The following is a 25,226-nucleotide window of genomic DNA, read 5'->3' as shown; positions in this document are numbered from 1 at the left end:
GAAACAAGATTTGAAATCATCTTTTACCTCTTTTTGTTCTGTGTATCCCTCAACTACTTATTCTAGTTTTAGTGAATTTTGCTACTTTTGCCTTTTAATGCTCATAATAGCTTTCATGTGTGGGTGTGAGGAAGATTTGCCTGGAGCTGACAGCCATTCCCAACCTTCCTCTTTCTTTCCTGTTTGAGGAATATTGCCCCTGTGCTAATATCAGTGGCAATCTTCCTTCATCTCGCATGTGGGACACTTCCAAAGCATGGCTTGATGAGCGATGCATAGATCAGTGTCCAGGATCTGACCCTGAGAACCCCAGCCTGCAGAAGTGAAGCACGTGAAGTTCGCCTTAACCACTATGAAACCAGATTGCCCCCCATAATAGCTTTTTAAGTGGCTCATCCATTGCCTTTGCTAAACGTTTGCCTTTAACACTGAGATTTTTTTTTTTTTTGGTGTATTTTCTTATTTCTAGTGATTCCCTTCTTCAAAGAAGATGCTTTAACATTTTTTCTAAGTCTGGTTTAGTGGTGATGGTCTCCTTTTGCTATTACTTGTCTGAGAAACTATTTCTTCTTCAATTCTGAATGATAACATGGCTGGGTAGAGTATTCTTGGTTGTAAGTGTTTTCCTTCAGCACTTTAAATAAATTCTGCCACATCTTTCTTCCCTGAAAATTTTCAGCTGAACTATCAGCTTATACTGTCATGGGAGTTCCCTTGTATATAGCTTCTTATTTTTCCCTTGCTGCTCTTGAGATTCTTTCTTTAGTTTTTGCCATTTTAATTATAATATGTCTTTCTGTGGATCTCCATGGGCTCATCTTATTTTGGAACTCTATGTGCTTCCAGACCTAGATGCCCATTTCCTTGCTCTGGTTCAGGAAGTTTTCAGCAGTTAATTCTTCAAGTAGATTTTCTATCTCTTTCTCTCTTCTCCTTCTGTGAGACATATAATTCAAATGTTAAATGTTAGTATGCTTTATGTTGATACAGAGATCCCTTAAGCTACTCTCATTTTTTAAAATTCTCTTTTCTTTTTGCCGTCTACTTGGGTGATTTCCACTATTTTGTTTTGCAGATTGCTGTTCCATTCTTCTGTGTCTTCTAATCTGCTATTGATTCCTTGTAGTGTATTTTTCCTTTCAATTATTGTATTCTTCAGCTCTGATTGGTTCTTTCTTATATTGTCTAACACTTTGCTGAAATTCTCACTGTGCTCCACAATTCTTGTCCTGAGTTTAGTGACCATTTTTATCACCATTCCTTTGAACTCTTTATCAAGTAAATTACTTATGTCCATTTCTTTAGGGTTTTTTTCCTGGAGGTCTATCCTGTTCTTTTTTTGGAACATATATCTTTGTCTCTTCATGTTGTTTGCCTTTCTATGATTGTTTCTATATATTAGGTGAAACAGCTCCCTCTCCTAGTCTTGAAGGAGTGGCCCTGTGTTGGAGTATCCCCGCTGTAGACTGCATGTGCCAGATGACTTTGGGAGGCAGGCTGGAGCTGGCAGGGTCACAGATCAGGGAATTCCTGAAGCACACTGAGTCTGGGCTGCCTTCACATGTCAGCTGGAGCTGGAGTGGGCACAGGCTGGAAGAGTCTTAGAGTACTGCACGTGGGCCATCTTGGCAGGATGGCTGTTGTACGATTGTGTGTGGCTGGGTGTTTCCTGGTGTGAGCCATACTGGGCTGCCTTTGGGGGATGCTTGGAACTGTTAGAGGCACCATGCACCAAGGCTGCAGCTGGGGATGGCTGGAGCCAGAGTGGGCAGGGTCAAGTTATTCCCAGTGTTCATCATGTGGGAGCCACTGCTGGGGAATGGTTTCATCAAAAGCAAGTGTGGGATGGGTGGTTCCCAGAGCCTGCCTGGCCAAGGCCCACCTTGTGAGATGGTTGGAGGCAGAGTGGGCACTGATTTAGTGAGTTGAGGGCTTGCCTTACTGAGACTTCCTTTATGGATGTGCTGAAGCTGGTGTGGACCAGGGTCTCATGGATCACTGTGGTGGCCTTAACAAGCTGGCTAGAGCATCTGGATCCCGCTCTCTCCTGTGTTGTCTGCTGGAGAGGAATGTAAAATATGGTGCTTGCTGACACCTCCCATCCTGGAGATAGTTCCAGCAGCTCCTTGCCTGTTTTGCAGATATTCTGGGGCTGGTAAATTGGATTTACTTCCCATTTAGTCTGGATGCTCTCAATCACAGACATTTTGCTATTCTCCAGGTCAGGCAAGCCTGTGCAACTTTCCTATGATTTCCCTCCCTGCTGCCTGTCACCAAATTGGAGGTGGGAATCCCCTCAATGCTATGTCTCCATCCTTCTATCCTTTTCTATGTCTTTTCTTTGTTTGCTGTGCACAGCTATTCAGTCAGATCTCAGTTCTTCTTCATCAGGAATTGTTATACACAAAGGTGTAGATTCAGTGTGTCTGTTGGATGAAGTGAGCGCAGGGTCTTCCTATGCTGCCGTCTTTGACCACTCCTGTAGTCATACCTTAAATCACCATACATATAGCCTTTGAAGTAAGCCAGGGGTCCATAAGCTACTATAAGATTCATTAAATATCAACAGTAAAATCATTAAGAATTGTGTTAGATTTTTACAATTATTGAAATTTTTAATAAACCTTGTATTATATTTATTCTAGATATTTGAAATATAAAATAGGTGTCCTAAATAGGGCTCCAATTCAATAAAATAGATACTATACCAGATTTCTAGTCAGTTAAAGTATTCTGAATGACACAACTGGATCAATAACATAATATCAGAATCTTGGAAGTTAACTTGAATCATTCTATTTATTTATTTAATTAAGTTTTTAAACCACGTAATTAATATTTGAAAACAGTATCGTGAAAAGTCAGCAATGAAGACTTCCATAGATTAAACATTTAAATTCTCATCATTGAAAATTATGTATTTTTCCAAATGATTTCCTTTGTGTATATACAGATTTACATAGATTTAATCTTATTTCCAAAGAAGAGCATAATGCTTCTTTTTTTAAACTTGGATTTAGCTTTTTGTTTAGCAATGTGATGTGGACAGCATTCATCAATAATGCTTGTAATCTACCTGTAATTTCTGTATATCACATAACTTTCTTAGGAGGTCTGTAGGTTTGTTGATGGATAGCTATTTAAGTGCTTGAGGCTACATCCTGCACATAATATGTGGATGCACAAGTTTTTCTGCAGACAGTTTTCTAGATGTAGAATCACAGGGTTAAACGGTATGTTTAAATTTTATTTGAAAGCGTTATTCCCCATTATACTCCCTGAAAAATAATTTACTCAGATTCTTGTGTTTGATAAATCATCTCTGGGAAAATAACTTATTGATTTAATTTATATTTCCTGAAGTGTCAGTGCTTTTGTGTTTGTTATACATGATAGGTCAATTTTCCTTCTGTGAATCACCTATTCAATCCTTCATATTTTCATACTGGACTGTTTCTGTTTTGTTTGTGACATAAGATTTCTCATCATACAATGGATGCCAGTCTTCTTTCTGCTATATGTGTTGCAGGGTAGATTTGAGGAAAAACAAATTTGGCCAAGATTCATGATTGAACAATATTATTTACTGTGACACTTTATTTTTTATTAATTAATTTATTATGGCACTTTCTATTTTTAAAATGTGTCGATTTTGCAGAGGAGTCGCATGGGAAAAACTGTGATAAATTTATTGTATAATTCCCTCAGCATCAAAGTTTTAAGTTTTTTTGAAAATGAATTCATGCCATAGACTGGGGAATATTTGTTTTGAGACTTTGATGATGGTCCCTTGATGAGGGAGTACAGATAAATGTTTCTTAACTTGGACCACTTTGATCATAAAGTGAATCCCTGGTGTTGGATCTAGGAAGGCCTTAAGAATCCTTGTGGTTTGATTTATACATTTTCAAAAATGTACATAATTTTTGTATTCTTTGCATTTTTGTTGATTATGGTGTGTCATAGTGTGGCTAGGTTTAAAAGAAAATGGTTATTATATTCATTTCTTTTCATGCCAAAGGATTTGATGGTTACACATTAGTTTAATGGGAGGGATGAGACAATAAGCTTCTGAGAAAAGAAATAAGGAATGAGATAAGCTGATCTAGTGTGGTTACATAGAATAAGAACCATTATTTCAAACTGCCTTCAACAAACACACTGAATTGCTCACCATATCTGTAAGAAGGTAAGTCATGCAGTGCCTTGATTTGAAATAAGTGGACATATGTATGTACATACACATTTGGGAGAATGAAAATTCAATAATTTCTTTAGAGTACAGGTTTTATCTTATGAAACTTACAATTGGGACCTAGCATCCATTATCAAATGCTAAAATGAGCGTGAAAGCACCCAGATGAATGTTTTTAAAGGTCTATGAGGTAAAGAGGATAAGCTACTGAAATCAAAGTCTTTCTTAAATAGCTCAGTTGTATAATAGGAAGCATGTAGCAGTTGTTATATTTCTAAATCCACATACATTCCATTGGAAAAGGAGTTAAACTGCATGAAGGCAAACATCTTGCCATGTCTCTAGGCAAGGAGTCATGCTGAGGCTGGATGCACACTAAATCCAAGTAGCATTACTGGTCTCCCAAAAGGAAATTGAAGGCTGAATCATTTTATACAATTCTAACTATGGAATAGTTTCTTTAGCAAAAAGAAATCTTTATCTTTTATCTTTAGCAAAAGATAAAACTACCAAGTTCTGCATCAAAATGAAGTTAAAATATTCTGAGCACTTGCACAATAATATCGATATTGTCAATAGACTACTTAATGTTTTCTGTCCATATGCAATCTTTGAATAATTAAGCTCAAGGTTTTTTTGGCATAAGTTTTGAATTGGAATAATAAATTTCAGTATGTGCTCATACAGTTTTATTCCTAATTAACTTTTTTCCCAAGACTTTTTCTCTTTGAATGACATACTTCTAACTCTTAAAGAGAAAGTAAATTCCTTGAATACAAATTTTGATCTGAGAAGGGAAATTGTGAAACGTTATTTTGTCTCAAGAGGAAGGAACGCTTACATCATATAGTCTTTCTGGAATAAATTTGAGGACTCCTATCTATGAGGCATTGTAGCTTCAGGCCTCAGCTATAACTACTCCCTTTTTCCTTCTTTCCTGTTTTAGCAAACTTCCAGCAACAAAACAGAGAACATTTTGTGGTTACAAATACAGCAGTTGCTACACAGGCCAGCAGGAACCCAATCACATCCAAAGAGTGGTACTGGAACCAGGTGAGGTCGTGGGAGGCTGGTTGCAGGTGTTTGACTCCTTTGTGGTACATGACCAACTCGATCCAGAAGACAGCTCGATGTACAGGTTTCATTGGCTGATTGTGGTGAATTTTTGACAATTTCATAGCATTTTATGTATATCCAAGGGAGAAACACAAAGATAGCACAACTGAAAGGAAGTTATATGACCTATGCATATCATTCCTGTGTAAGGCATTTGAAATGTGTCATACATATGTTGTAAAATCAATGTTGTACAATTGCAGAAGTAATAGTAAATATTTATTTGGGTCCTCATAGATGGTTTGGCTTTTCAATTAGAATTTTATGAATGATAAATATTTTAGAAAGTAAAGTTAAGTTGGTATAATGTAATCTTTTCTTGCAGAGGAAATGATATGAGACATTGTAAGAAGTATATATGAGATGGTGGAAATGCAGTTGTAGGATGATCCTTACAAAATATTTAAAGAAGAATCGCATCATCCTGGGTGAATTGCTTCCTCACCAGTCCCTGTGCTTCTACTCTTCTCTTCTACGTTATGTTATTTTTCTTCCTCCAACCAGAATCGCTTTTGAAATAGACATCCAATTACGACAGTTTTCTGCTCAAAATTTCTGTCTGGCTTCTCCTCCCTTTTAGAATAAATTCCAAATCTGGTGGTTGCCCTACAGGATCCTATGTGTTCATATCCCTGGCAGCCTCATTATCATTTTATTCCATGCAGATCCTGTTGTAGGTACCCTGGCCTTCTAGCTCATTCTGGAAGTTACCTAAAGTGTTCTCACCTCCTCATCTTTGTAAACTTAGTCTTCTCTGTCTCTCTTCTGGACAACTTTTCCCTGCAACACCTCAAGGCTTGCTTCCACCTCCTTACAGTAGAGGTAGTAACATCTCAGAGAGGCTTTTCCTGGCCATGCTATTATAGCATCCCCCACATTTCTTTGTGGGGTTTATTTTTGTATTTTTTCTTTTTGTGCTATTTGATTCCTTGGAATTTCTAAATACAGTACATTTTGTAAAATATTCCTTTTAAGTACGAGATACATAAGAAAAATGCATATATCCTAAATGAGCAGCTCAAAATTTCAAAATTAGCTAGAAAATTGTTTTGAAATGCACACACCAATGTCCCAACTTGCAGGTATTGATACAGGATTCCACAGATACATAGAACCACCCCAGTTTCCTGGGCTCTTCCACTACTCCTTTTCCGGAATTAACTATACCTTAAGTTTAAATACCATAGTTAAGTTGTCTTGTTTACCTATTGGAATTATAGTATGTACTTATTTGTTTTTGTCTTTTTTTTTTTAGCAGTTTTTGATTGATTACTTGGCTGTATTATATTTGATTGCATGACAACACCAGAAATTATCTCTTCATTTATTGATTGATGAACATTTGGATTGTTATTAATTTACTGGCGATTAATACTAATGCTGTCATAAGCATTCTTGTATATGTCTTTTAATTTACATATTTATGCATGCCTGTTGCATAATACCTAGAAGTGGATTTGTGGAGAAATTGCATGTGTGCTTATGATTTATTTGTTGACTCTGAATTATTTAGAAAGTTATTGCTTAATTTCCAAAATTTAGAGATTTTTTAGTTATCTTTCTTTTGATAATTTCTAAACTTCTAGTCCAGACAATATACTCCATATGATATGAAAATTTTCAAGTACTGCATTTTGGTTTATGCCACAGCACATATGGTCAATTCCATTAATAATTCTATATGCTATTTAAAATTGTGTTTTCATCATTGTCATATAAATAACATAGGTTACATTTTACATATATGTTCTTCATAACTTTTTTAATGTGTTCTTCATATTTATTCATTATTTTGTCATCTTCTTCTATGTTAATGAGAAACGTCCTTAAAAATGTCCTATTATGACTATAGATTTGTTTGTTTTCAATTTTTTTTGTCTACTTTTACTTTGTTTATTTGGAGGATTTATCTGTAGATGTTACCAATTAATAATTTGACTTCTTTTGAAAGACTAACCTATTTGCCATCATAAAGTATTTATCTTTATTTTTACTAGTGCTCCTAGTCTGCTGAGTCTGATAGTAGTACAGGTACAGCATCTTTCTATGGTTACTGTTGGAATAGATATTTTCCTTCCTTTATACTAACTATCTTCTTATATACTTCTGTGTAAGCCTGTTTTGTAAACAGTACACATAGTTAGTTTTTGAAATCTAGTCTGATAATCTTTGTTTAAATGATTTAGTCTGTTTAGATTTGCTGTAAGTAGTGGCATCTTTACATTTCCATCTACTACCTTGTCTTGCATTTTCTTATCTATTTGTCCAACCTGCTTTATATTTCTTTTTCTATTTTTTCTTGCCCCATTTAAAAGTATTTTTAAATTCAATTGTACTACTGTTTTCTTCTTGATAATACATATTTAAAATATTCCTAGGGGATACCCTCCTTATCAAGTAATAATGCTGATAGTAGTAATAAAAACTGAATTGATGGTCTCCATGCTAGGCACTACACATTCCACACTATTTTCCTTTGGAATATGAAAAAAGTTAACTATTAAAGATTTATTTTATTAAAATTAAAATGTTTTCTGCTTGAAAGCACACCAATCAGTGAGAAATCAACCCCCAGAATCAGAGAATATATGTGCAAATCAAATGTCTGATAATGCACTTGTCTCCGTAAAATATTCTTACAGTCCAATAATGAGAAGACAAATAACCCAATTAAAAATTGGCAAAGGATTGAAATAGACCTTTCTCTAAGTAAGATAGATGAATGAATATAATGAAAAATCCTCAGCAAAATACCAGCCACTGAATCCAGCAGCACATAAAAAATTACACAGCATTTTCAAATGGGATTTATCCCAGAAATGCAAGGGTGGTTCAACAGAAAAAAATACATATAATAATCCACATAAAGAAAATGAAGAGAAAAAAAACACATGGTCATCTCAATAAATATAGAAAAACATTTAACAAAATCCAACATCCTGTCATTGTGAAAATGGTCAACAAAGTAGAATTAGAGGCAAGTTCTTCAACATGATAAGTGTATGTACGAGAGCCCATAGGTAACATCATACTTAATTAGAAAAGACTGAAAGCTTCCCCCTTAAGATGAGGAATGAAAAAAAGATGTCTACTTTCATCACTTCTACTCTACACTGTACCGGAAGTTCTTGCCAGAGCAATTAGACAAGAGAAAGAAATAAAAGTCATCCAGATTGGAAACAAGAAGTAAAACTATTTCTGTTCACAAATGATAAGGACTAATCTATATAAAATCCTGAAGGAGCCACAAACAAAAGTATTACAGCTAATAAAGTTATTCAGAAAATTTTCCAGATATGATATTAATGCACAAAAGTCCATGTATTTCTCTACACTAGCAATGAAAAATGCAAAAAGAACATAATTCTATTTACAATAGCTTCTAAAATGATAAAATATTTAGGATTAAATTTAACTATGGTGGTGCAATTTTTGTATCCTAAAACTTAAATATATTGCTGAAAGCAATAAAAGAAGACAAATAAATTTAAAGACATCCTATATCCACAGACCTGAAGACTTAATATCATAAAAATTGCAATAACCTCCAAACAATCCACAGATTCAATGCAACCCCTGCCAAAATTCCAATGGCCTTTTTGCTAAAGTGGACAAATCAACCTTGAAATTCACATGGAATACCAAGGGGTCCTGAACAGAAAAGCCAATCTTGAAAAAGAAGAACAAAGTCCGTGGACTCATACTTCCTGACTTCAAAACCTCCTTCAAGTCCACAAAAGTCAAGACTGCCTTGGACAGATGTCAACATCAATGAAACAGATGTGAGAATACAGAAACATGCCTTCACCTTATGGTCAATTGATTTTTGACAGGAATGCCAAAACTATTCAATGGGGAAACAATTGCCTTTTAAAATATGGTTGTGGGAATATCCGATATCCATATCCAATGCGAAAAAATGAAGTTGGATTCTTACCTCAGTTACAAAAATTAACTCGATATGAATCTAAACCCAAATGTAGGAGACAAAATTATATAACTGTTAGCGGACAGCAGGGGTAAACCTGGATCTTGCCTTTGACAACGGTTTCTTGGCTATGACACAAAAGCACAAGCAACCAAAGTAGAAATAGTTATAATTAGACCTCATGAAAATTAAAAACTCTGGTGCATCAAAGGACACTATCAAGAAAGTGAAAAATCAACCCACAGAATTAGAGAATACATTTGCAAATCATGTACCTGATAAGAGAATGTGTCATGAATACACAAGGAGCTCTTACAGCTCAACAACAAAAAGACAAAACAACTCAATTGAAAGGTGGGTAAAGATTCTGAATACATATTTCACCAAGGAAGATATAAAAATTGTCAATAAGCAAATGAAAAGGGGCTCAATATCATTAGGCCTCACTGAAATGTAACTCAAAACCACAATGAGTTATCACTTTGCAACTACTAGGATGGCTAAAATCAAAAAAGTGGAAACAGGTAAGTTTTGGAAAAGAAATGAAGAAATTAGAAAACTCATATGTTGCTGCTAAGAACATTAAATGGTACGACCACTTTGGAATACAGTCTGACAGTCCTCACATGTTAAACCAACTATTATCATGTAACCCGGCAATTCTACTCCTAGTAAAACACGAAATCCTGACACTTACATTACATCTCACGTTTTCAGGGCACCTTTCAAGGACTGAAAACAGATGACAATTCTTAGAAACAGTATTATAACACATTCATAACTACATCAGCCAAGAAATTACAATAAAAAAGCCCCTTGTAAAAAGGAGGTCAGGTATTCATACATCAGGTAAAATTTCAAGCTCTTCTGTACAATACTGAAATAAAAAGTAAATGAATGTATCTTTAATACTGTTTCTGAGAACTGCCTGGTGTTTTCAGCACTGAATGGGTGTCGAACACCTGAGATAAAATGATAATGACACGATTTTGTGTTTTAAACTGCAGATTATTTGCCTGTCCTGCTTTTTTCCCATCTTCCCCAATCAAAAAGCTCTCTAAATTGTGCCTTATATGACAATCCACCCATTTCTCAGGTCAGATTATACCAACCCCCTAGTACTTCAGAAATGTGCCATCCATTTTAGCATGAGGCCACCCACAACACCCTGGACTGTTAAAGAGATGAACTCTTGGGCTGAAGTCAAGGACTGCAGGGTCTTCAAGGCTTTCTGGGAGTCACTGCCTGGATTGCAAATCACATAAATGGGGAGAACTGCCCCTTCTGTGTGCCCTGCTTCCCTTTCTTGATTGTTTCTCTTAACAGTTTCAGGCTCTCTGTATCCCTCTGTTCCAAATATTTCAAAGGGATGTGTAGGCATGAGGGAGATGACAGATGTCCATGTCCATATGACGCCTGATGTGCACATTCCTTTAGGCCTTATGACCAGGAACAGGTTGGGTGATCCAGAATCTAGAGCTCGCTTAATATAAGTGAGAAAACCTCACTCCTCTTCTGGGCTCAGAAAATGCACTGGGCAGCACATATTGGTGGCCAGGAGCCACTAGTCCTGCAGGTAGTGACAGCGGTTCTGCTCTCTGCAAGCCGGACAGTGAGGCTTGCAGCTTCTCAGCCTAATACAGCAGAAAGTCCTCCGAAGGCATCAAAGGGCAGCAGGCTGCCACTGTAACACAGGTCCAGACCTGTAGCGATCTTCAACACTTCCAGCCTCTGCAGGCAGCGCAGGATTCCAGTTACTACACCGAGCACCCCTCCATCTGCGCGATTGATCTCCATCTCCGCTGGGAGTGGTTAGAGAGAACGCTGCGTAGGCCAGGGTCGCCGTCGAAGTGGTAGACTGTGTTTTGGCCCTGGAAGCGCAGGGCGCTGGTCAACACGAGGGGCCGGCTGGCCAGCACAGAGGCATCCTTAGCCAGGTAGCGAGTGGGCACGCTGTCTCAGTGGTTAGCTACCAAGTGACAGCGGTGGACCAGGTCCAGAGCCCAGGGTGATGTAAGTGCCTGAGAGTAGCGCAGGCAACCCAGGGACGAATCAAGGCAGCGCAGCCAGGCTGTGGCCAAAAACACCTTGGGCTGGCATGTCAGTGCCTCCGCATGCAGCACTTGGCAGGCCAGGTTGCTCATTTCTACTAGCTCGTGGTCCACAAGGCCAGGGCGGCTACACCAGCTGCCACCATGCCCACCACAGCCCACAGTACGGACGCTGTCCACAGGCACAGCTGTCCGGGCACGGCAAGCGCAGGCAGGATTTTCTGCTGACTCTGGGTATAATCTTGTCTCCGGGCAGAGTGGCCTTCCGGGGCAGGGTGACACCACAACCAGCTGTTGTGGCTCCTGCTCCACCAGAAGAGCCGCCCTCAGTCTATGCTTCAGGGAGCTCAGCTCCTCCTCTTGCTGCACAGTTTCAGCCTGCAAAGCCGTGACTTCCTCCCTGGGAGCCATGGTGGCCTCTGTCTTCTCAGATTCTTATGTTTGATCTTTTGCGGGGAAATGATTTAGGGACTGAATTTACAGTCTCCTAAAATCAGTGCCTTTTGCTATCTTTTCTATGTTAGTGACAGTTTTACTCCTGTGAGTTGCCTGTTCACATGCTCCACCTATTTTCATATTGGACTGTCTTTCTGTTTGTGATTTTGATATTTCTCCCTGTACAATGTTTACTACCCTTTACCTGTTACATGTGATACAGGGCAAATTTGAGGAAAATTAATTAATCCTATATGCATGATTTAATAATTTTATCTACCATGGCACTATTTAATTTCTATAAAAATGTGTCAATTATCTCGATGAGTCCTATGGAAACACCTGTGGTGAACTCTACCTGTAGATCTCCTAGCTTCAGAGTTTTAGTGTGTTTTTAAAATAAATTCACGCCTGATGCTGGAGAATGTTTGTTGTGAGACCTTGATGATGGACTTCCTGACCCGTAAAGATAGGTATGTATCTGTCTCATGGTCCGCTTGGTTCCTAAAGTGATTCCCTGATGTGTATATTTCAGGAAGGCCTTGAGCATCCTTGTGGTTTGATTTACATATTCTCAAAACTTCGCATAATTTTTGTATTCTTTGCCTTGTTGTTGATTCTGATCAGTCATAGTGTGGCTAGGCCTAAAAGAAATTGGTGATTGTATTCTTTTTTTGTCATGCCAAAGGATTTAATGTTTCCATATTAGGTTAATGAGAGGGTCGAAACAATAGGCTTCTGAGGAAAGAGAGAAGGAATGAGACATAGTGATCTAGTGTGGTTGTATAGAATAAGAATCATTGTTTCAAACTGCCTTCAACAAACCATTGAATTGTTCACCATATTTGTGAGTAACTGAGCGACGTTGTGCCTTGTTTTTAAGAGTGGACATATATGTATAAATATATCTATAGATATATGTACACACACATTTGGAGAGAATGAAAATTCCAGAATTCGTTTAGAGTACAGGTTCTGTATTATCAAACCTTCAATTGGGACCTTATATCCTCTATCAAAGGCTAAAACAAATGTGAAGGTAACCAGGTGAATCTTTTAAAAGGGCTATGAGGTAAAGAAAATAAGCTAGTGAAACCAAAGTCTTTCTAATAGCTCAGTTGTATAATAGGAAGCAGGTAGCAGTTGTTATATTTCTAAAACAACATATATTCCACTGGGCAGGGTGTTAAACTGGATGAAGGCAAACATCTTGTCATGTCTTTAGGCAAGGAGTGATGCTGAGGCTGGATGCACAGTAAATGCCAAGCAGCATTATTCGTCTCTTAAAGAAAATAGAAGGGTGAATCATTTTACGCAATTCTAACTATTGAGTAGTTTCTTTAGCCAAAGATAAAATTAACAAAATCTGCACCAGTGAAAATAGCCTGAGTATTTGCACAATAATATTGATATTGTGAATACTCTGCTTGCTTTTATGTTTTTGAGGAAACTCAGCCCTCAGCTAACATCTGCCAATCCTCCTCTTTTTTCTGAGGAAGACTGGCCCTGAGCTAACATCCATGCCCATCTTCCTCTACTTTATATGTGGGACGCCTGCCACAGCATGGCTTGATGGGTAGTGCCATGTCCCCACCCGGGATCCGGGCTGGCGGATCCCAGGTCGCCAAAATGGAACGTGTGCACTTAACTGCTGCGCCACCTGGCCGGCCCTGCAAATACACTGCTTGATGCTTGTGTCCATGTGTAATGTTTGAAACACAATTAAGTTCAATAATTTTCTTTTGGTATAACTTTTGCATTAGAATAATTAATGTCAATATACCCATATAGTTTTATTTTTATTTAATTTTTGCCTCTTCTCTTTGGCATGCTGTATTTCTAACTCTTAAACAGACAGTACATCACTTGAAAACAAATTTTCATCTGAGAAGTTAAATTATGAGGTTGTTTTGTCTTAAGAGGAAGGGATCTTTACATCACAACTTCTTGCTGGAATTAACTGGGGGAGTCCCATCTGTGAGGCATCCCAGCTTCAGGCCTCCAATACAACTACTCCCTTTTTTCCTTCTTTTCTGTTTTTGAAAACTCCCAGCAACACACCAGACATTTTGAGATGACAAATACAGCAGTTGCCACACAGGCCAGCAGGAACCCAATCACATCCAAAGAGTGGTACTGGAACCAGTTGAGGTCGTGGGAGGCTGGCCGCAGGTGTTTGGCTCCTTTGTGGCGCATGACAAACTCGATCCAGAAGACTGCTCGATCTAGAGGCTTCATTGGTTGGTCATGTTGAATTCTTGATAATTTCATAGCATTCTCTTTATAGCTAAAGGAGAAACACAAAGATAGCAGCATTGAAAGGAAGTTAATTTGCTTAAGCACATCATTCACATGAAAGGTTTTTGAAGTGCCATATATATGTTTCAAAATAAGTGCCATAGAATTGCAGAAGATGTATGTGTTTACTTGGGTCTTCATAGACAGTTCAGTTTTCAAGTTGAAATTCTCTGATGACTAACATTTTAAAAAGTGAAGATGAAGATCAGGTGGGAAAGTTAAATCCTTTCTTGCAGAGGAAATGATAGGAGCCATTCTAAGGACTATAAGTCAGATGATGAATGCAATTTTAGGATGATGCTCTTGAAGTTTCTAAAGAGGAATTGTGTCACTGAGCTGTGTTCCCACCTCAGCACCTTTGCACTTTGTGTGCCCTCTGCCCCTCTCCTTGAGCACTCTTCCCTGCAACACCCCAAGGCTTGCTTCCTGCTTCTGATGGAGGCAAGAGCTTCTGTGTCACATCTCAGACAGGCTCTTCCTGGCCACCCTAATAGCAGCCCTAGGCACTTCTTCTATATTTTTCTTTTTTCTTCTATTTGATTTCTAGATTTCTAAATACATTTTGTAAAATATACCTTTAATTTAAGTAAAAAATATAGAAGAAAAATGCACATATCCTAAGTGAAGAGCTCAAAATTTCGTAATCAGCTAGACTATCATCCTGAATTGAACATTAAATGAACCTACCACCTACATATTTGCATCGCATACCAGAAGCTACTGGAAGCCCCCCATTCTCTTGGACTTTTTAGTCACTAATCTCTTCTACAAATTAACTGCTATTATTATTTTAACCACATAGGTTAATTTTTCTGCTTCATTTATTGGAATAAGATAGTAATATTCATTCATTTTTGTCATTTCTGTAGCAGTTGCTGGTGAATTCCATTGCTGTATAGTATCCAGTGTCTGACACTACTACAAGTTATCTCTTCATAATGATCCATGGACATGTGGATTGTTAATAAAATTTTGGCCACTTCTACTAATGCTGATGTAAATATTGTTTTAAATATGTTTTGGTTTACATATCTATACTTTTGTGCCTAATTGCTAGAAGGGAATTGCAGAGAAGATGGTGCACGTATGATTATAATTTCTTTATTGATTCTGAATTATTTAAAAATGTATTGCTTAATTTTCAAAATTTAGAATCTTTTTAGTTCTTTTTCTTTGATGATTTCTAACTTAATTCTTATCTGGCCAGATAATATGCTCTTTAAAATTTGAAAATTTTCGAAGTCTTAGTTTTGCCTCAGCATGTGTGGTCAATTCCATTGATTATTCTATATGCTGTTGAAAAACGTGTTTTCATCATTCTTATATATGTATAATATAATAGATATATCAAATAGTTTACATTTTAAAATTGTGTTCCTCAAACCTTTTAGGTACTTATGTATTTTGTCATCTTTTTCTATATCATAGAAAAAATTCTTTAAACATCCTATTATGACTACAGATTTGTGTGTTTTATTTTTATTTTTGTCTACTTTTGCTTTATTTATTTGGAGGATTCATTAGTAGGTGCTACAAATGAATAATTTGTATTCTTTTGCAGAATTAACCTATTTATCAAAATGAAGTGTTTTTTATTTTAGTAGTATTTCTGGTCTACTGTGTCTGATTTTATTACAGTTATACATGTTTCTAAGTTACTGTTGAAATAGATCTTTTCCTATTTCCTACCTTTGTACTTACAATTTTCCTATACTGTTCTATTTAGGCATCTCTTGTAAATAGTATGTATAGTTAGTTTTGAAAATCCATTCTGACAATTTTGTTTTTAAATGATTTAGTGTGCTTGGATTTACTGTAAGTACTGACATCTTTACCTATATTCACACAAAAGCATATATAGCAATATTCGTAATAGCCAAACGTGGAACAACCAAAATATCCATGAAATGTTAAATGGGTAAGTAAAATGTGCTGTGTCCTTATCATAGAATATTACTCAGCAATACAAAGCTACGACAAGGCAGAAAGTCAAAAATATTATCCTATGTGAAAGAAGCCGGTTGCAAAAGACTATATATTGCATGATTCCGTGTGTATGAAATGTCTAGAAGGGCTAATCTGTAGAGACAGAAAGCTGATTAATGGTTACTTGGGCAGGGGGGAATAGGTCGTGACTTCTAAGGCATGTCACATTTCTTTTGTGGTGATGAAAATATCCTAAATTTATATTATTGTGATGGTTTCATAGCTCTATAAACATACTACATATATTTGAATTTTATAATTCTATAGTATGTAAATTATATCACATTATAAAATCTGCTAAAACAATAATAATAAAAAGCAATTTTTGATATAAAGAGATTTACAATATCAGAGATGTTACCTACTGAATTGAAAGAATTTATATTTCTACTAGTTCATCATTCTTTCCTTCTCAAGTTCTATCGTGTTCTAAAAAATGTGTCCTTCTTACAATTACCTATGTAACTTTATATTATTTGAAGAGAAAATTGTTGCCCCAGTTGGTTACTTATTAAATCTATAGAGTTAAAATACAGGTTTGAAATAAATGTTTGCATGAAAATAAAAGGAGATTTAAGAATGGTTAAATCATATTAATAATTTCATAATTAGCCTCTTGAAAATGGGGTGAAATTCATACTCGTCATTGGCAGAAGAACCTATCTGTTAATACAATCTATTAAAAAAATTATGATACTTACGATGGGTCATGCATGACTGTCTTCAGTGCATTGAGCAAATCTGTACTTGACATTATAGTGAAGTCCAGTCTAACAGCTGCTCCCTTGGTCTTCATGTGAGCAACATTATCAGGTTGATCCGCAAACAAAGGAATGCCCACCATAGGAATCCCGTGGTAGATCGCCTCATAGATGCCGTTGGCTCCACCATGAGTTACAAAGGCTTTGGTTTTTGGATGACCTAGGATTGGGTGAATTTCAGCACAGTAATAAGTATAAGTCTTAGGATAAAATGAGAGTAGGGCAATATAAGACACTGAAAGAGGCCTTGTTTTCTAGATAACTGATTATTATACACATGTAACTACATTAAAATGTCTTTCAGAGCTCAGAGGACAAAGCACCTAAATCTGCTGGAGAGGTTAGTAAAGGCTACATAGAAGATTGGTGTATTACTTGAGACTTTAAAAATGAATACAAGATGCCAAGTGGACAAAATTGAAAGAGAACATGTTGGATAAAATAAGAATGGATGGGAAATAAAAAAGAGACGGAGATATGTCAGAATATATTCTCTTAATGAAATAGTGAAGTCACTGAGTCTGATAAGCAGCGTGTCAAGGCAGCAGGAAGTTGATGGTGGTGGTGCAGGAATCGGTGGAAGGAAAGGTATGCTTATCCTTTCTCCCTAAGACTGGAAAATAAATACAAGAAAATTAATTTTTATTTTTGAGGTTTCCAATGATAAATGTTCAATAAAGTTGTTTCCTGCTGAACTCTTATCATCTGGTTGGAGTTACTCTCATTTCAGTGTTTGTTTTCCAGAGTCTTACCGAGAAGGTCATTCTGGGGGATCCACTTATAGAGCCGAGTATTTGGCCCTAAGGTATCTGGTTTCTTGCCATCAAATCTCCATATAACCTGTTGGAGTAAAGAAAATGCCTTATTCCATGAGTCAAACTTCTAAGATGTAGCGTGTTAGAATTGAATAGATTAAGAGACCTCTAGTTAAACCTGTTCATTTTGACAGATGAGGAAATGAGGACAAGAGAAGCTAAGTAATGAGAACTACTAACACTGATGTAAGGGGAACACTCATATTTCATGTAGTTATTTTATATTCAATCAAGTATGAATGCAATCATGATGTTACATACCTGGGTTAGACAAATGAGATTTTCAATGACCAATTCAAGCACATAAAAATGTTTTAGGCATTCATTATAATTACACTGGAAAAATTTGCAAATTACTAATCATCTGCTAATTTAACTATGTATTATACTAGTTCTCAGCTTCCAAATTTAACATTAGCCTGCTTATTTCTTTTTGAGTGTTGGGAGAAGTGACTTACTTATGTCCACTTGTTCCAAAAGCTATTTCATTAGAATTTTACATCTTTTGATTTACAAAAATGGAAATGTATGCAAACAGCTATTTATGAGAACAAAATAATTCTGATTAGTAACAATTTATTATTAATAATTAGTAATTTCTGCTTGGTAAGTATGTTTAGCTTCTTTTAAATTGCGATTAATCCTGTTACTCCCAAGAAAAATTTCAAGTAGTTTTTTTATGTGAATCCAGAGTATTATTATTATTGCTGGGTTTGAAAATTTAATGATGTGATACAATGCATTGACAGCATTGATTAACATGGTTTTCTATAGCCAAGCCATTTTCAAGTCCAGTACGAAAATTAGTTACAGATTTTGCAATTCCCATGCAATCCTCATAAGCTAGATTCTAAATTACCAGTGGTTAACACCTATGTGCTATGTGAACCTTAGAGCAACTTCGGTTCTCAGCAAATTAGCATAGATGATAAGCATAAAACCATCAGTTAGGAAACTAAAAAGTGGTTCCCAAATACACAGAGACTCCAGGTATGTTCTATGTATTAGAAATAATTAACTACCATATGTTATGGAGAAGGGGCATCTGAAAGTTTCCCACGCTAGCCTGGCTTCTAATTGACTCCTTTCTCCTTCGCCTATATTCCCTTCTCCTGTGTTCCCTTCTGCTTCTTCATTCGAGAGGAATTATTATTCAGATGGATTAGAAACAGAGTCCTCGCAAGTCCACATTTTATAAAAGACAGGGTCACCTTAGGGGCTGACGCACCTCCACCCTTTCTTTTATGTTTTCTTGCTACAAACTTTAGCAGGGCTCAGTCCACAAGGGCAGTTTTTCCTCTTTCCTTTTTTTCCTGTTGTTTTTCTCTCTAGATCATCATGGCTGAATAGGTACCTGAATGCAGGTAGGTGAGCCTTCACCATCCTTTCTCTGTATAGCTCCCTGAAAAGCACGTTGAACAGGCCTATTCTGAAGCTGAGGGGAAGTAAAAGAAGCCTGGATTACCTGGCAAGCCTAAACTTCAGGATGCCTTTCAGACTGTTATCATTTCTTGATTAATGTTAGTGTTAAAATTTACCTCCTTTCTTTCTTTCCTTTTTGTTTTTTTTGTTGAGGAAGATTTGTCCTGAGCTGACATCTGTGTCAATCTTCCTTCATTTTGCATGTGGATTGCCGCCACAGCATGGCTGACGAGCAGTGTATGTCTGTGCCCGGGATCTGAACCTGTGGACCTGGGATGCTGAAGTGGATTGTGCTGAAGTTAACCACTACAAGATGGGGCCAGCCCCTAACTGTTTTCTGGGAACATCTGTAGCATGTATAGTGCCCTCGGGAATCCTGCAAGGGAAAGGAGCAAATGACAGGGTGGAATTTGATGATATCTTTACCTGCTTGCAGTATCAGTATAATACCCAAACTTCACGCTGCATCTGTTAGATATATTTGTATCTGATCTCAATGTTAATGCCAAAATTGTCAATCAAAAACACCCTATGCACTGTTGGCACCTGCCAAATATACTTTCGCTTTGAAACTCATTTTTGAGATAAATTGGATCTATCATAATACAGTGTAGTTTACCTTTCATGTAGGAAATTTCTGTAACCAGATCCTTTTCAAAATTTAACAGATGCATTAAATAGTTGTCCACTATAAACTACTGTATCTTACCTTTTGTGGAATCTGGGCAAGGGCTGATGCAATCACATTGGCTCTTTCTTCTGTCATGCTGCTGACCATTGACCCCAGACTAAATACCACAATACCATTTTCTCCAGAGCTCTGGGCAAACTCTTCTATTTCCTGTGAAGAAATAATTTGCTCCATCATAAAAGAGCATCACCACAGTAGACATTATTGAAAGGATTGCTACAAACAACTAAGGAGAGAAAATCACCTATTGTCAGGAATTGCTATAGTAGTGCCTATTTATTTTTAATTGTGGTAAAATATACATAATATCAAATTTGCCATCTTAACCTTTCTTAAGTGTACATTTCAGTAGTATGTACATTCTCATTACTATGTAACCAACCTCCAGAACTCTTCACCTTGCAAATTGAAACTATACCCATTTTACAATAATTCCCTGGCAACTGTCATTCTTTCTGCTTCTATGAATTTGACTAGTCTAGATAAATTATATAAGTGAATTATGTGGTATTCGTCCTTTCGTGAGTGCCACATTTCACTTAGAGTAATGTCCTTGAGATTCAGCCATGTTGTAGCCCGTGTTAGAATCTGCTTCAATTTTAAGGCTGAGTTGTATTCCACTGTGTGTAAATTCCACATTTTGTTCATTAATTCATCTGTTGATGGATACTTGGGGTGCTTCCACATTTTGGCTCTTGTGAATAGTGCTGCTATGCAGATGGCTGTGCATATATCTCAGTGGGATCCTAATGTCAATTGCATTTGATAAATGCCCAGAAGTGGAATTGCTGTACCTTACGGTAATACCACGCTTAATTTTTCTGGGAACCTCCATTCTGTTTTCCTCAGTGTTTGTTAATAATAGATCTAATCCCTCAGTTCCTTTGGAATGGTACCATTGATATGAGATTAATTTCCTTTATTGTGTATATTTGTGCAAATATGTTTGTGTGTATAAGCAAGAAGTGAAATACAGCCAGTACACAGTAGTGCAGAGGAAATGGTCTTAGATAATATAATACCTAGACTCTTCATTTATACTGTTATTAATTACTGTTAGATATTCTTGTAAGCAGGTTACAGAACAGAATCTTAACTCTTGATTCTTTATCATTATAGTTCTACTAAGTTACTTGTTTTGTTCTAGGCAGATTTTCTCTAGAATTATTTTAGTTTAGTTGTTAGTATTTTCTTTCTCTGACTATGAGCACTATGAAAATTTTGTATGAGTGTGATGACTTTACATCTTTTCCTCTCAGCTCTGTAATAATTTATACTTCACCTTAACCTTTGTCAGTATTTCTCAAGCTCCCCCTAAATCACTCATTAAAGGCTGGACAATTGCTGATGAGTAATCTCAGACTCATCAGACAAATGTGTCTGATATTACTGTTTGGAGTTTCCATGAAATAGCCCTAAGATTCCTATTTATAATCCAGAAATATACATGTATATTACTTATTTGAGTGACCATATTTCTGGTCTGTTTATGTATGACAGCTTTTGCCCTGAAATCATATTGTAAAAAGGATGCCCTAGTCGAATATGCTATGTGTAACTGACAGTGATTGGCCCTCATCACCTCCTTGAGTCCCCCAGGGAGCAGCTGGCCCACAGTGGGAGAGATACAGCAGGCTTTCTGCAGCACAGAGCTGGTCACCCTCTTGCCTGGAATGGTTTCAAAATTATTCTGACTTGTCTTCCCACATTCTTGCCTATTTAAAATCAATATGTTACTTTCAGAACTGGAATAATTCCTAATGGCTCACTATACCAAAGAAACAAATGTAGAAGAGCCAAAAGTTTCTGGATATCTTGTCAAAACTGCAGTCATCCTGTTTGTGGTCATTCTGTTTTAAATTCATTATTTGTCCGCTTGTCTCTGGAAATTAGTGACACAACCCTTCCAGTATAAAGAGCATACTTTCTGATCATAATCATTATTGTTCTATGATCCCTATTGGATATTTTTTAGCATTGTGGTCTTTCCGTAGTATAATAATTTCCACACAGTTTTTATTACATGCTTATATTCTATGTTTCCAAGTAGAATGTGAGGTGTGTATGTGGGAAAATTGTGTCTGCTTCTCTGCATATCCAGCACATAGCTCTGGACTATGCTAGTCACTTTAAGAATATTCTTTGAGGGCCAGCGTTGGTGGCCTAGTGGTTAAGTTTGGTATGCTCCACTTTGGTGGCCCAGGCCTGGTTCCCGGGCAGGGACCCACACCATTTGTCTGTCAGTGACCATGCTGTCATAGCGGCCCACATACAAACAGAGGAAGGTTGGCCATAGATGTTGGTTCAGGGCAAATCTTAGCCAGCAAAAAACAAAAACAAGAATATCTTTGAATGTGTGACTGATGCTGTCTTATATGTTGAATAATGGGGTCTTAATTTAACAGACCCTATTCCTAAACTCTTCCAGGTATAATACTTTATTCTGAGATGATAATGAAATGCAGAGTCTTGTAATGGTATTGAAATATATGAGTTTCTAATTAGTAGGTCACTTTACCCAGCTTCCCATATCACTCTCACTGTAATCAAACATTCTAAATTAAGATCAGAGAATCGTTTCTATTGCAAAAGCAAAGTAAACCAACCACACAAACAAGAGTACGTTACCTTAGGCAGGGGTTTGGCAGGTTTGCAGTGATATCCTCCAATAAATTCAAAATGTGGTAAGACTGGGTGAGGAAATTCAAAGTCCCAATAGTTTCGAACAAGCCACATTTCAGCTTTCCTCATTAACTCAATTAATGTAGTGCGTCTTCCTGAAGGGAAAAAAGCAAACAAAAGTTAAGGAAATGAGAGTTTTGTAATGTGAATATACCAGGTAATTTTCTGAAAAGAGCTTGGAATGACGTAGCCAAAGATGTTGAAAAGTATCTGTGGTTTCACAACACAAATGTGTGTGTGTATACAAACAATATACATGTTTTATATATTTTATTTATATATATACAACAAAGTGTAAGAGACTGTCATCTATAACATCACATCAGTGCATTCAGAATTATGAACAGTTATTAAACTTAAGCCACTAAAGAATTAAACATGCATTTGCTTACTCTGTAAAGCTGCAGAAGCAATTGATGCAAATGTTAACAGTGATTTCAACTGGTCCATCAACTCACCCTGCCATACCCATGGAACGCATTTGCCTAGAGCACTAAGTCTAGTTTCTACAGTTGAGCAAGCTGTTTCCTCGATCCTGGGTTTTCCAAGTAAACTGTGAGGCTTTTGAAAGTATAGCTGCTCCTGCATTTGGTTCATGTCAGGAGCTTGATAATATATGTGTACTAAATAAATGTCTTTGCAAAAAATAGCTGGAAAGTTTTCGTAAAGTATGGAAATAGATGTGCTCACCCTTAACTGTGGCTCATTTGATCTTTAATGGAGAGACATAGTTTTTAAAAAATATGGACTAGTAACTTGTATGTCCACCTTTTGACAAAACTCTGAGCCTTGAAAATAGATGATTAGTAAGTACTTGGGGAAGGAATGTGTAATCATTAGAAACTCTAATTATAGGTTCATGTATCTGAGATAGCGTCATTATATCTTTCAATTGTGAAGGACTCCTTCAGGTAATATGGCAAAATAGTTTATTTTTTAAGTGAATCTAAACTAAATAATGGGAAATAACTTCCTCATGGATCCATACACTGTCATGCTAGAAATATGTTACTCCTCAATCTTTGTCTCCTTTCATCGATATTTAGTGAAATTTCTAATGACTTTTATTAAAGATGAAAAAATTTGTAGTAAAATTGATATCTAGGATGATTAAGCAGAGCAAAGAGGATTTTTAGGGCCGTGAAACTACATTATGATATTGTAATGGTGGACACATGACATTATAATTTTGTCCAAAATCAAAGAATGTACAACACCAAGATAGAACCCTAATATAAAATATGGACTTTAGGTGATAATGGTCTGTCAATATCATTTCATCAACTGTACCAACATCTCCTGTAGGGGATGTTGATAACAGGGGAGGCAATGCATCTACGGGAACAAGGTGTATATGAGAAATCTCTACTCAATATTGCTCTGGACTGAAAACTCCTCTATGAAATAAAGACTCTCACAAACAAGTAAACAAGAATGGATATGTAATTGCTTAACGAACTCCTCAGTGCTTTAACTTTTAGTTTATGATTTCCTGGAGTGTTCTGTACTAGTAATGGACTATGGCATTCTAATTGACCCTATAATTTAAGCATTTCCATAATATTTGTTAGTTTGGGAGATCATTTTGTACTTGTCTTTCAACACTTCACTTATAAAAGACAATTTCCTCTGACTTTATACAAACTCACCTTCCAAGGTGCTAGGAAAATTAGGACTTCAAGCTACCACCAAAAATCATGACTTACCTAATACTTCACTGTAAAATTGATCCCACTTCTTCTCATTAAATGTTTGGAACCAAAACTCAAAATAAAGCACATATAACATATTTTTTACCCTCTCCATGAATGTCATTTGATCACTTAATTCTGACATAACAACAGGTACATAGGATGGAGGGAATGGAAGTCCTCCACTATATTTTTCAATTTTATGGCCTGGAACGAAGCGGAGACTGTACATTAAAGGTATTTTCAGTAGCTCAGCCAGCAGCTCACCACACGGTCCAACGGCATCTGCGAGAACCAGATCAAACTTTGATTCTTGTAATTTTCTTACAAGTTTTTTGTTCAAAACTACATCTTTACAGAGCTTTAGAGTAGAATCAGAGTAATCCCAAATGACTCCTTGCATTAGCGAAAAATGTTCCCAAACTGGTTCTTTTGGCAGATGTATCAAATCGTCAATAATTTTTCTGAAAATACCCTCATATTCATGTTTTGTATAAGATGCAGGATAAATCTCAAATTTAATAGCAGATGGTTTGTTGGGATCAACGAGAATCGAAGCTGAAGATGTCAGAACACTCACTTCATGACCTCTCTGGACAAGTTCATCCAGGATTGTCTTCATATTGATCCAATGGCTGTATTCTGTGGGCCATACCAGCACCTTTCCAGCACTCCCAGGGCTAAAGTAACAACTCAGTTGTAGCAACAGCAGAAGTGAAATCCATTCCAGAGACATGTTGGTGGAATGCAATGCTTCCTTTCAAATTGCTGATCCCTTGTACCATTGCTCAGGCTTATATTCAAGGAGAAATCAATCAAGAAGTTAAAATATAACTCCTACAGCTCAAAGTAAATAGATGACCTGGACAATCAGAGAATTTGGATAGCAAGTGGAAAAAGCAAAGTTAGATGACTTTGTTTGTATACGTGTGTTTAATATCTGTTTTATAAGTAAAAGCGTTACTATCTGCTAAGAGGTGATGCTCTTGTATGTGTAAGTCGCTGTATTTGGAAGATTGTCAAGAGCAGTGGCAAGTGAGATGCAATTGTGTCTGCAGTCTTGTTGAACTTTAAAGTATACAATTCAATAGTTCATAGTATATTACCAGAATTGTGCAACCACCACAAAAATCAATTGGAGAGTATTTTCCTCAT

General features: G+C 36.7%; 1 protein-coding gene and 1 pseudogene across 3 annotated transcripts; both read right to left on the bottom strand.

Moving 5' to 3' along the window:
- Positions 1 to 10,803: 10,803 nt before the first annotated feature.
- On the bottom strand, positions 10,804 to 11,701 carry LOC103557645 (adenylyltransferase and sulfurtransferase MOCS3-like; annotated as a pseudogene).
- A 1,804-nt stretch (positions 11,702 to 13,505) lies between these two features.
- Positions 13,506 to 24,873, bottom strand: LOC103557636 (UDP-glucuronosyltransferase 2B19-like). Of its 3 annotated transcripts, none has more exons than XR_011538174.1 (6): positions 24,087 to 24,873; positions 22,327 to 22,475; positions 19,717 to 19,848; positions 17,523 to 17,610; positions 16,711 to 17,383; positions 13,506 to 14,012 (listed from the first exon to the last, which is right to left on the bottom strand). XR_011538174.1 is itself a non-coding variant. In XM_008530255.2 (6 exons), the coding sequence occupies exons 1-6, from the start codon at positions 24,805 to 24,807 to the stop codon at positions 13,736 to 13,738; spliced, it is 1,587 nt and encodes a 528-aa protein (XP_008528477.1). In that variant the 5' UTR covers positions 24,808 to 24,873; the 3' UTR covers positions 13,506 to 13,735. The 3 variants fall into 3 exon arrangements, 2 of the variants coding, with proteins under 2 accessions (XP_008528477.1, XP_070468897.1); XM_008530255.2 differs by having other exon boundaries at positions 16,711 to 16,930; XM_070612796.1 differs by having other exon boundaries at positions 16,711 to 16,930; positions 24,652 to 24,851.
- Between the last annotated feature and the right edge of the window lie 353 nt (positions 24,874 to 25,226).

Source organism: Equus przewalskii, chromosome 3, assembly GCF_037783145.1.
Source record: "Equus przewalskii isolate Varuska chromosome 3, EquPr2, whole genome shotgun sequence".
NCBI classification, from domain to species: domain Eukaryota; kingdom Metazoa; phylum Chordata; class Mammalia; order Perissodactyla; family Equidae; genus Equus; species Equus przewalskii.
The sequence above is the reverse complement of the archived record's forward strand: the minus strand, read 5'-3'. Positions and strand labels throughout refer to the sequence as shown.

Excerpts from the sequence above, each read along its gene's own strand:
- LOC103557636 (XM_008530255.2), bottom strand. The coding sequence starts at position 24,807 with ATGTCTCTGGAATGGATTTCACTTCTGCTGTTGCTACAACTGAGTTGT. Across the intron at positions 22,476-24,086 it reads ATTTTACAGTGAAGTATTAG|GAAGACGCACTACATTAATT; the intron begins GTAAGTCATGAT and ends TTTTCCCTTCAG. Across the intron at positions 16,931-17,522 it reads CCCCCAGAATGACCTTCTCG|GTCATCCAAAAACCAAAGCC; the intron begins GTAAGACTCTGG and ends ACCCAATCCTAG.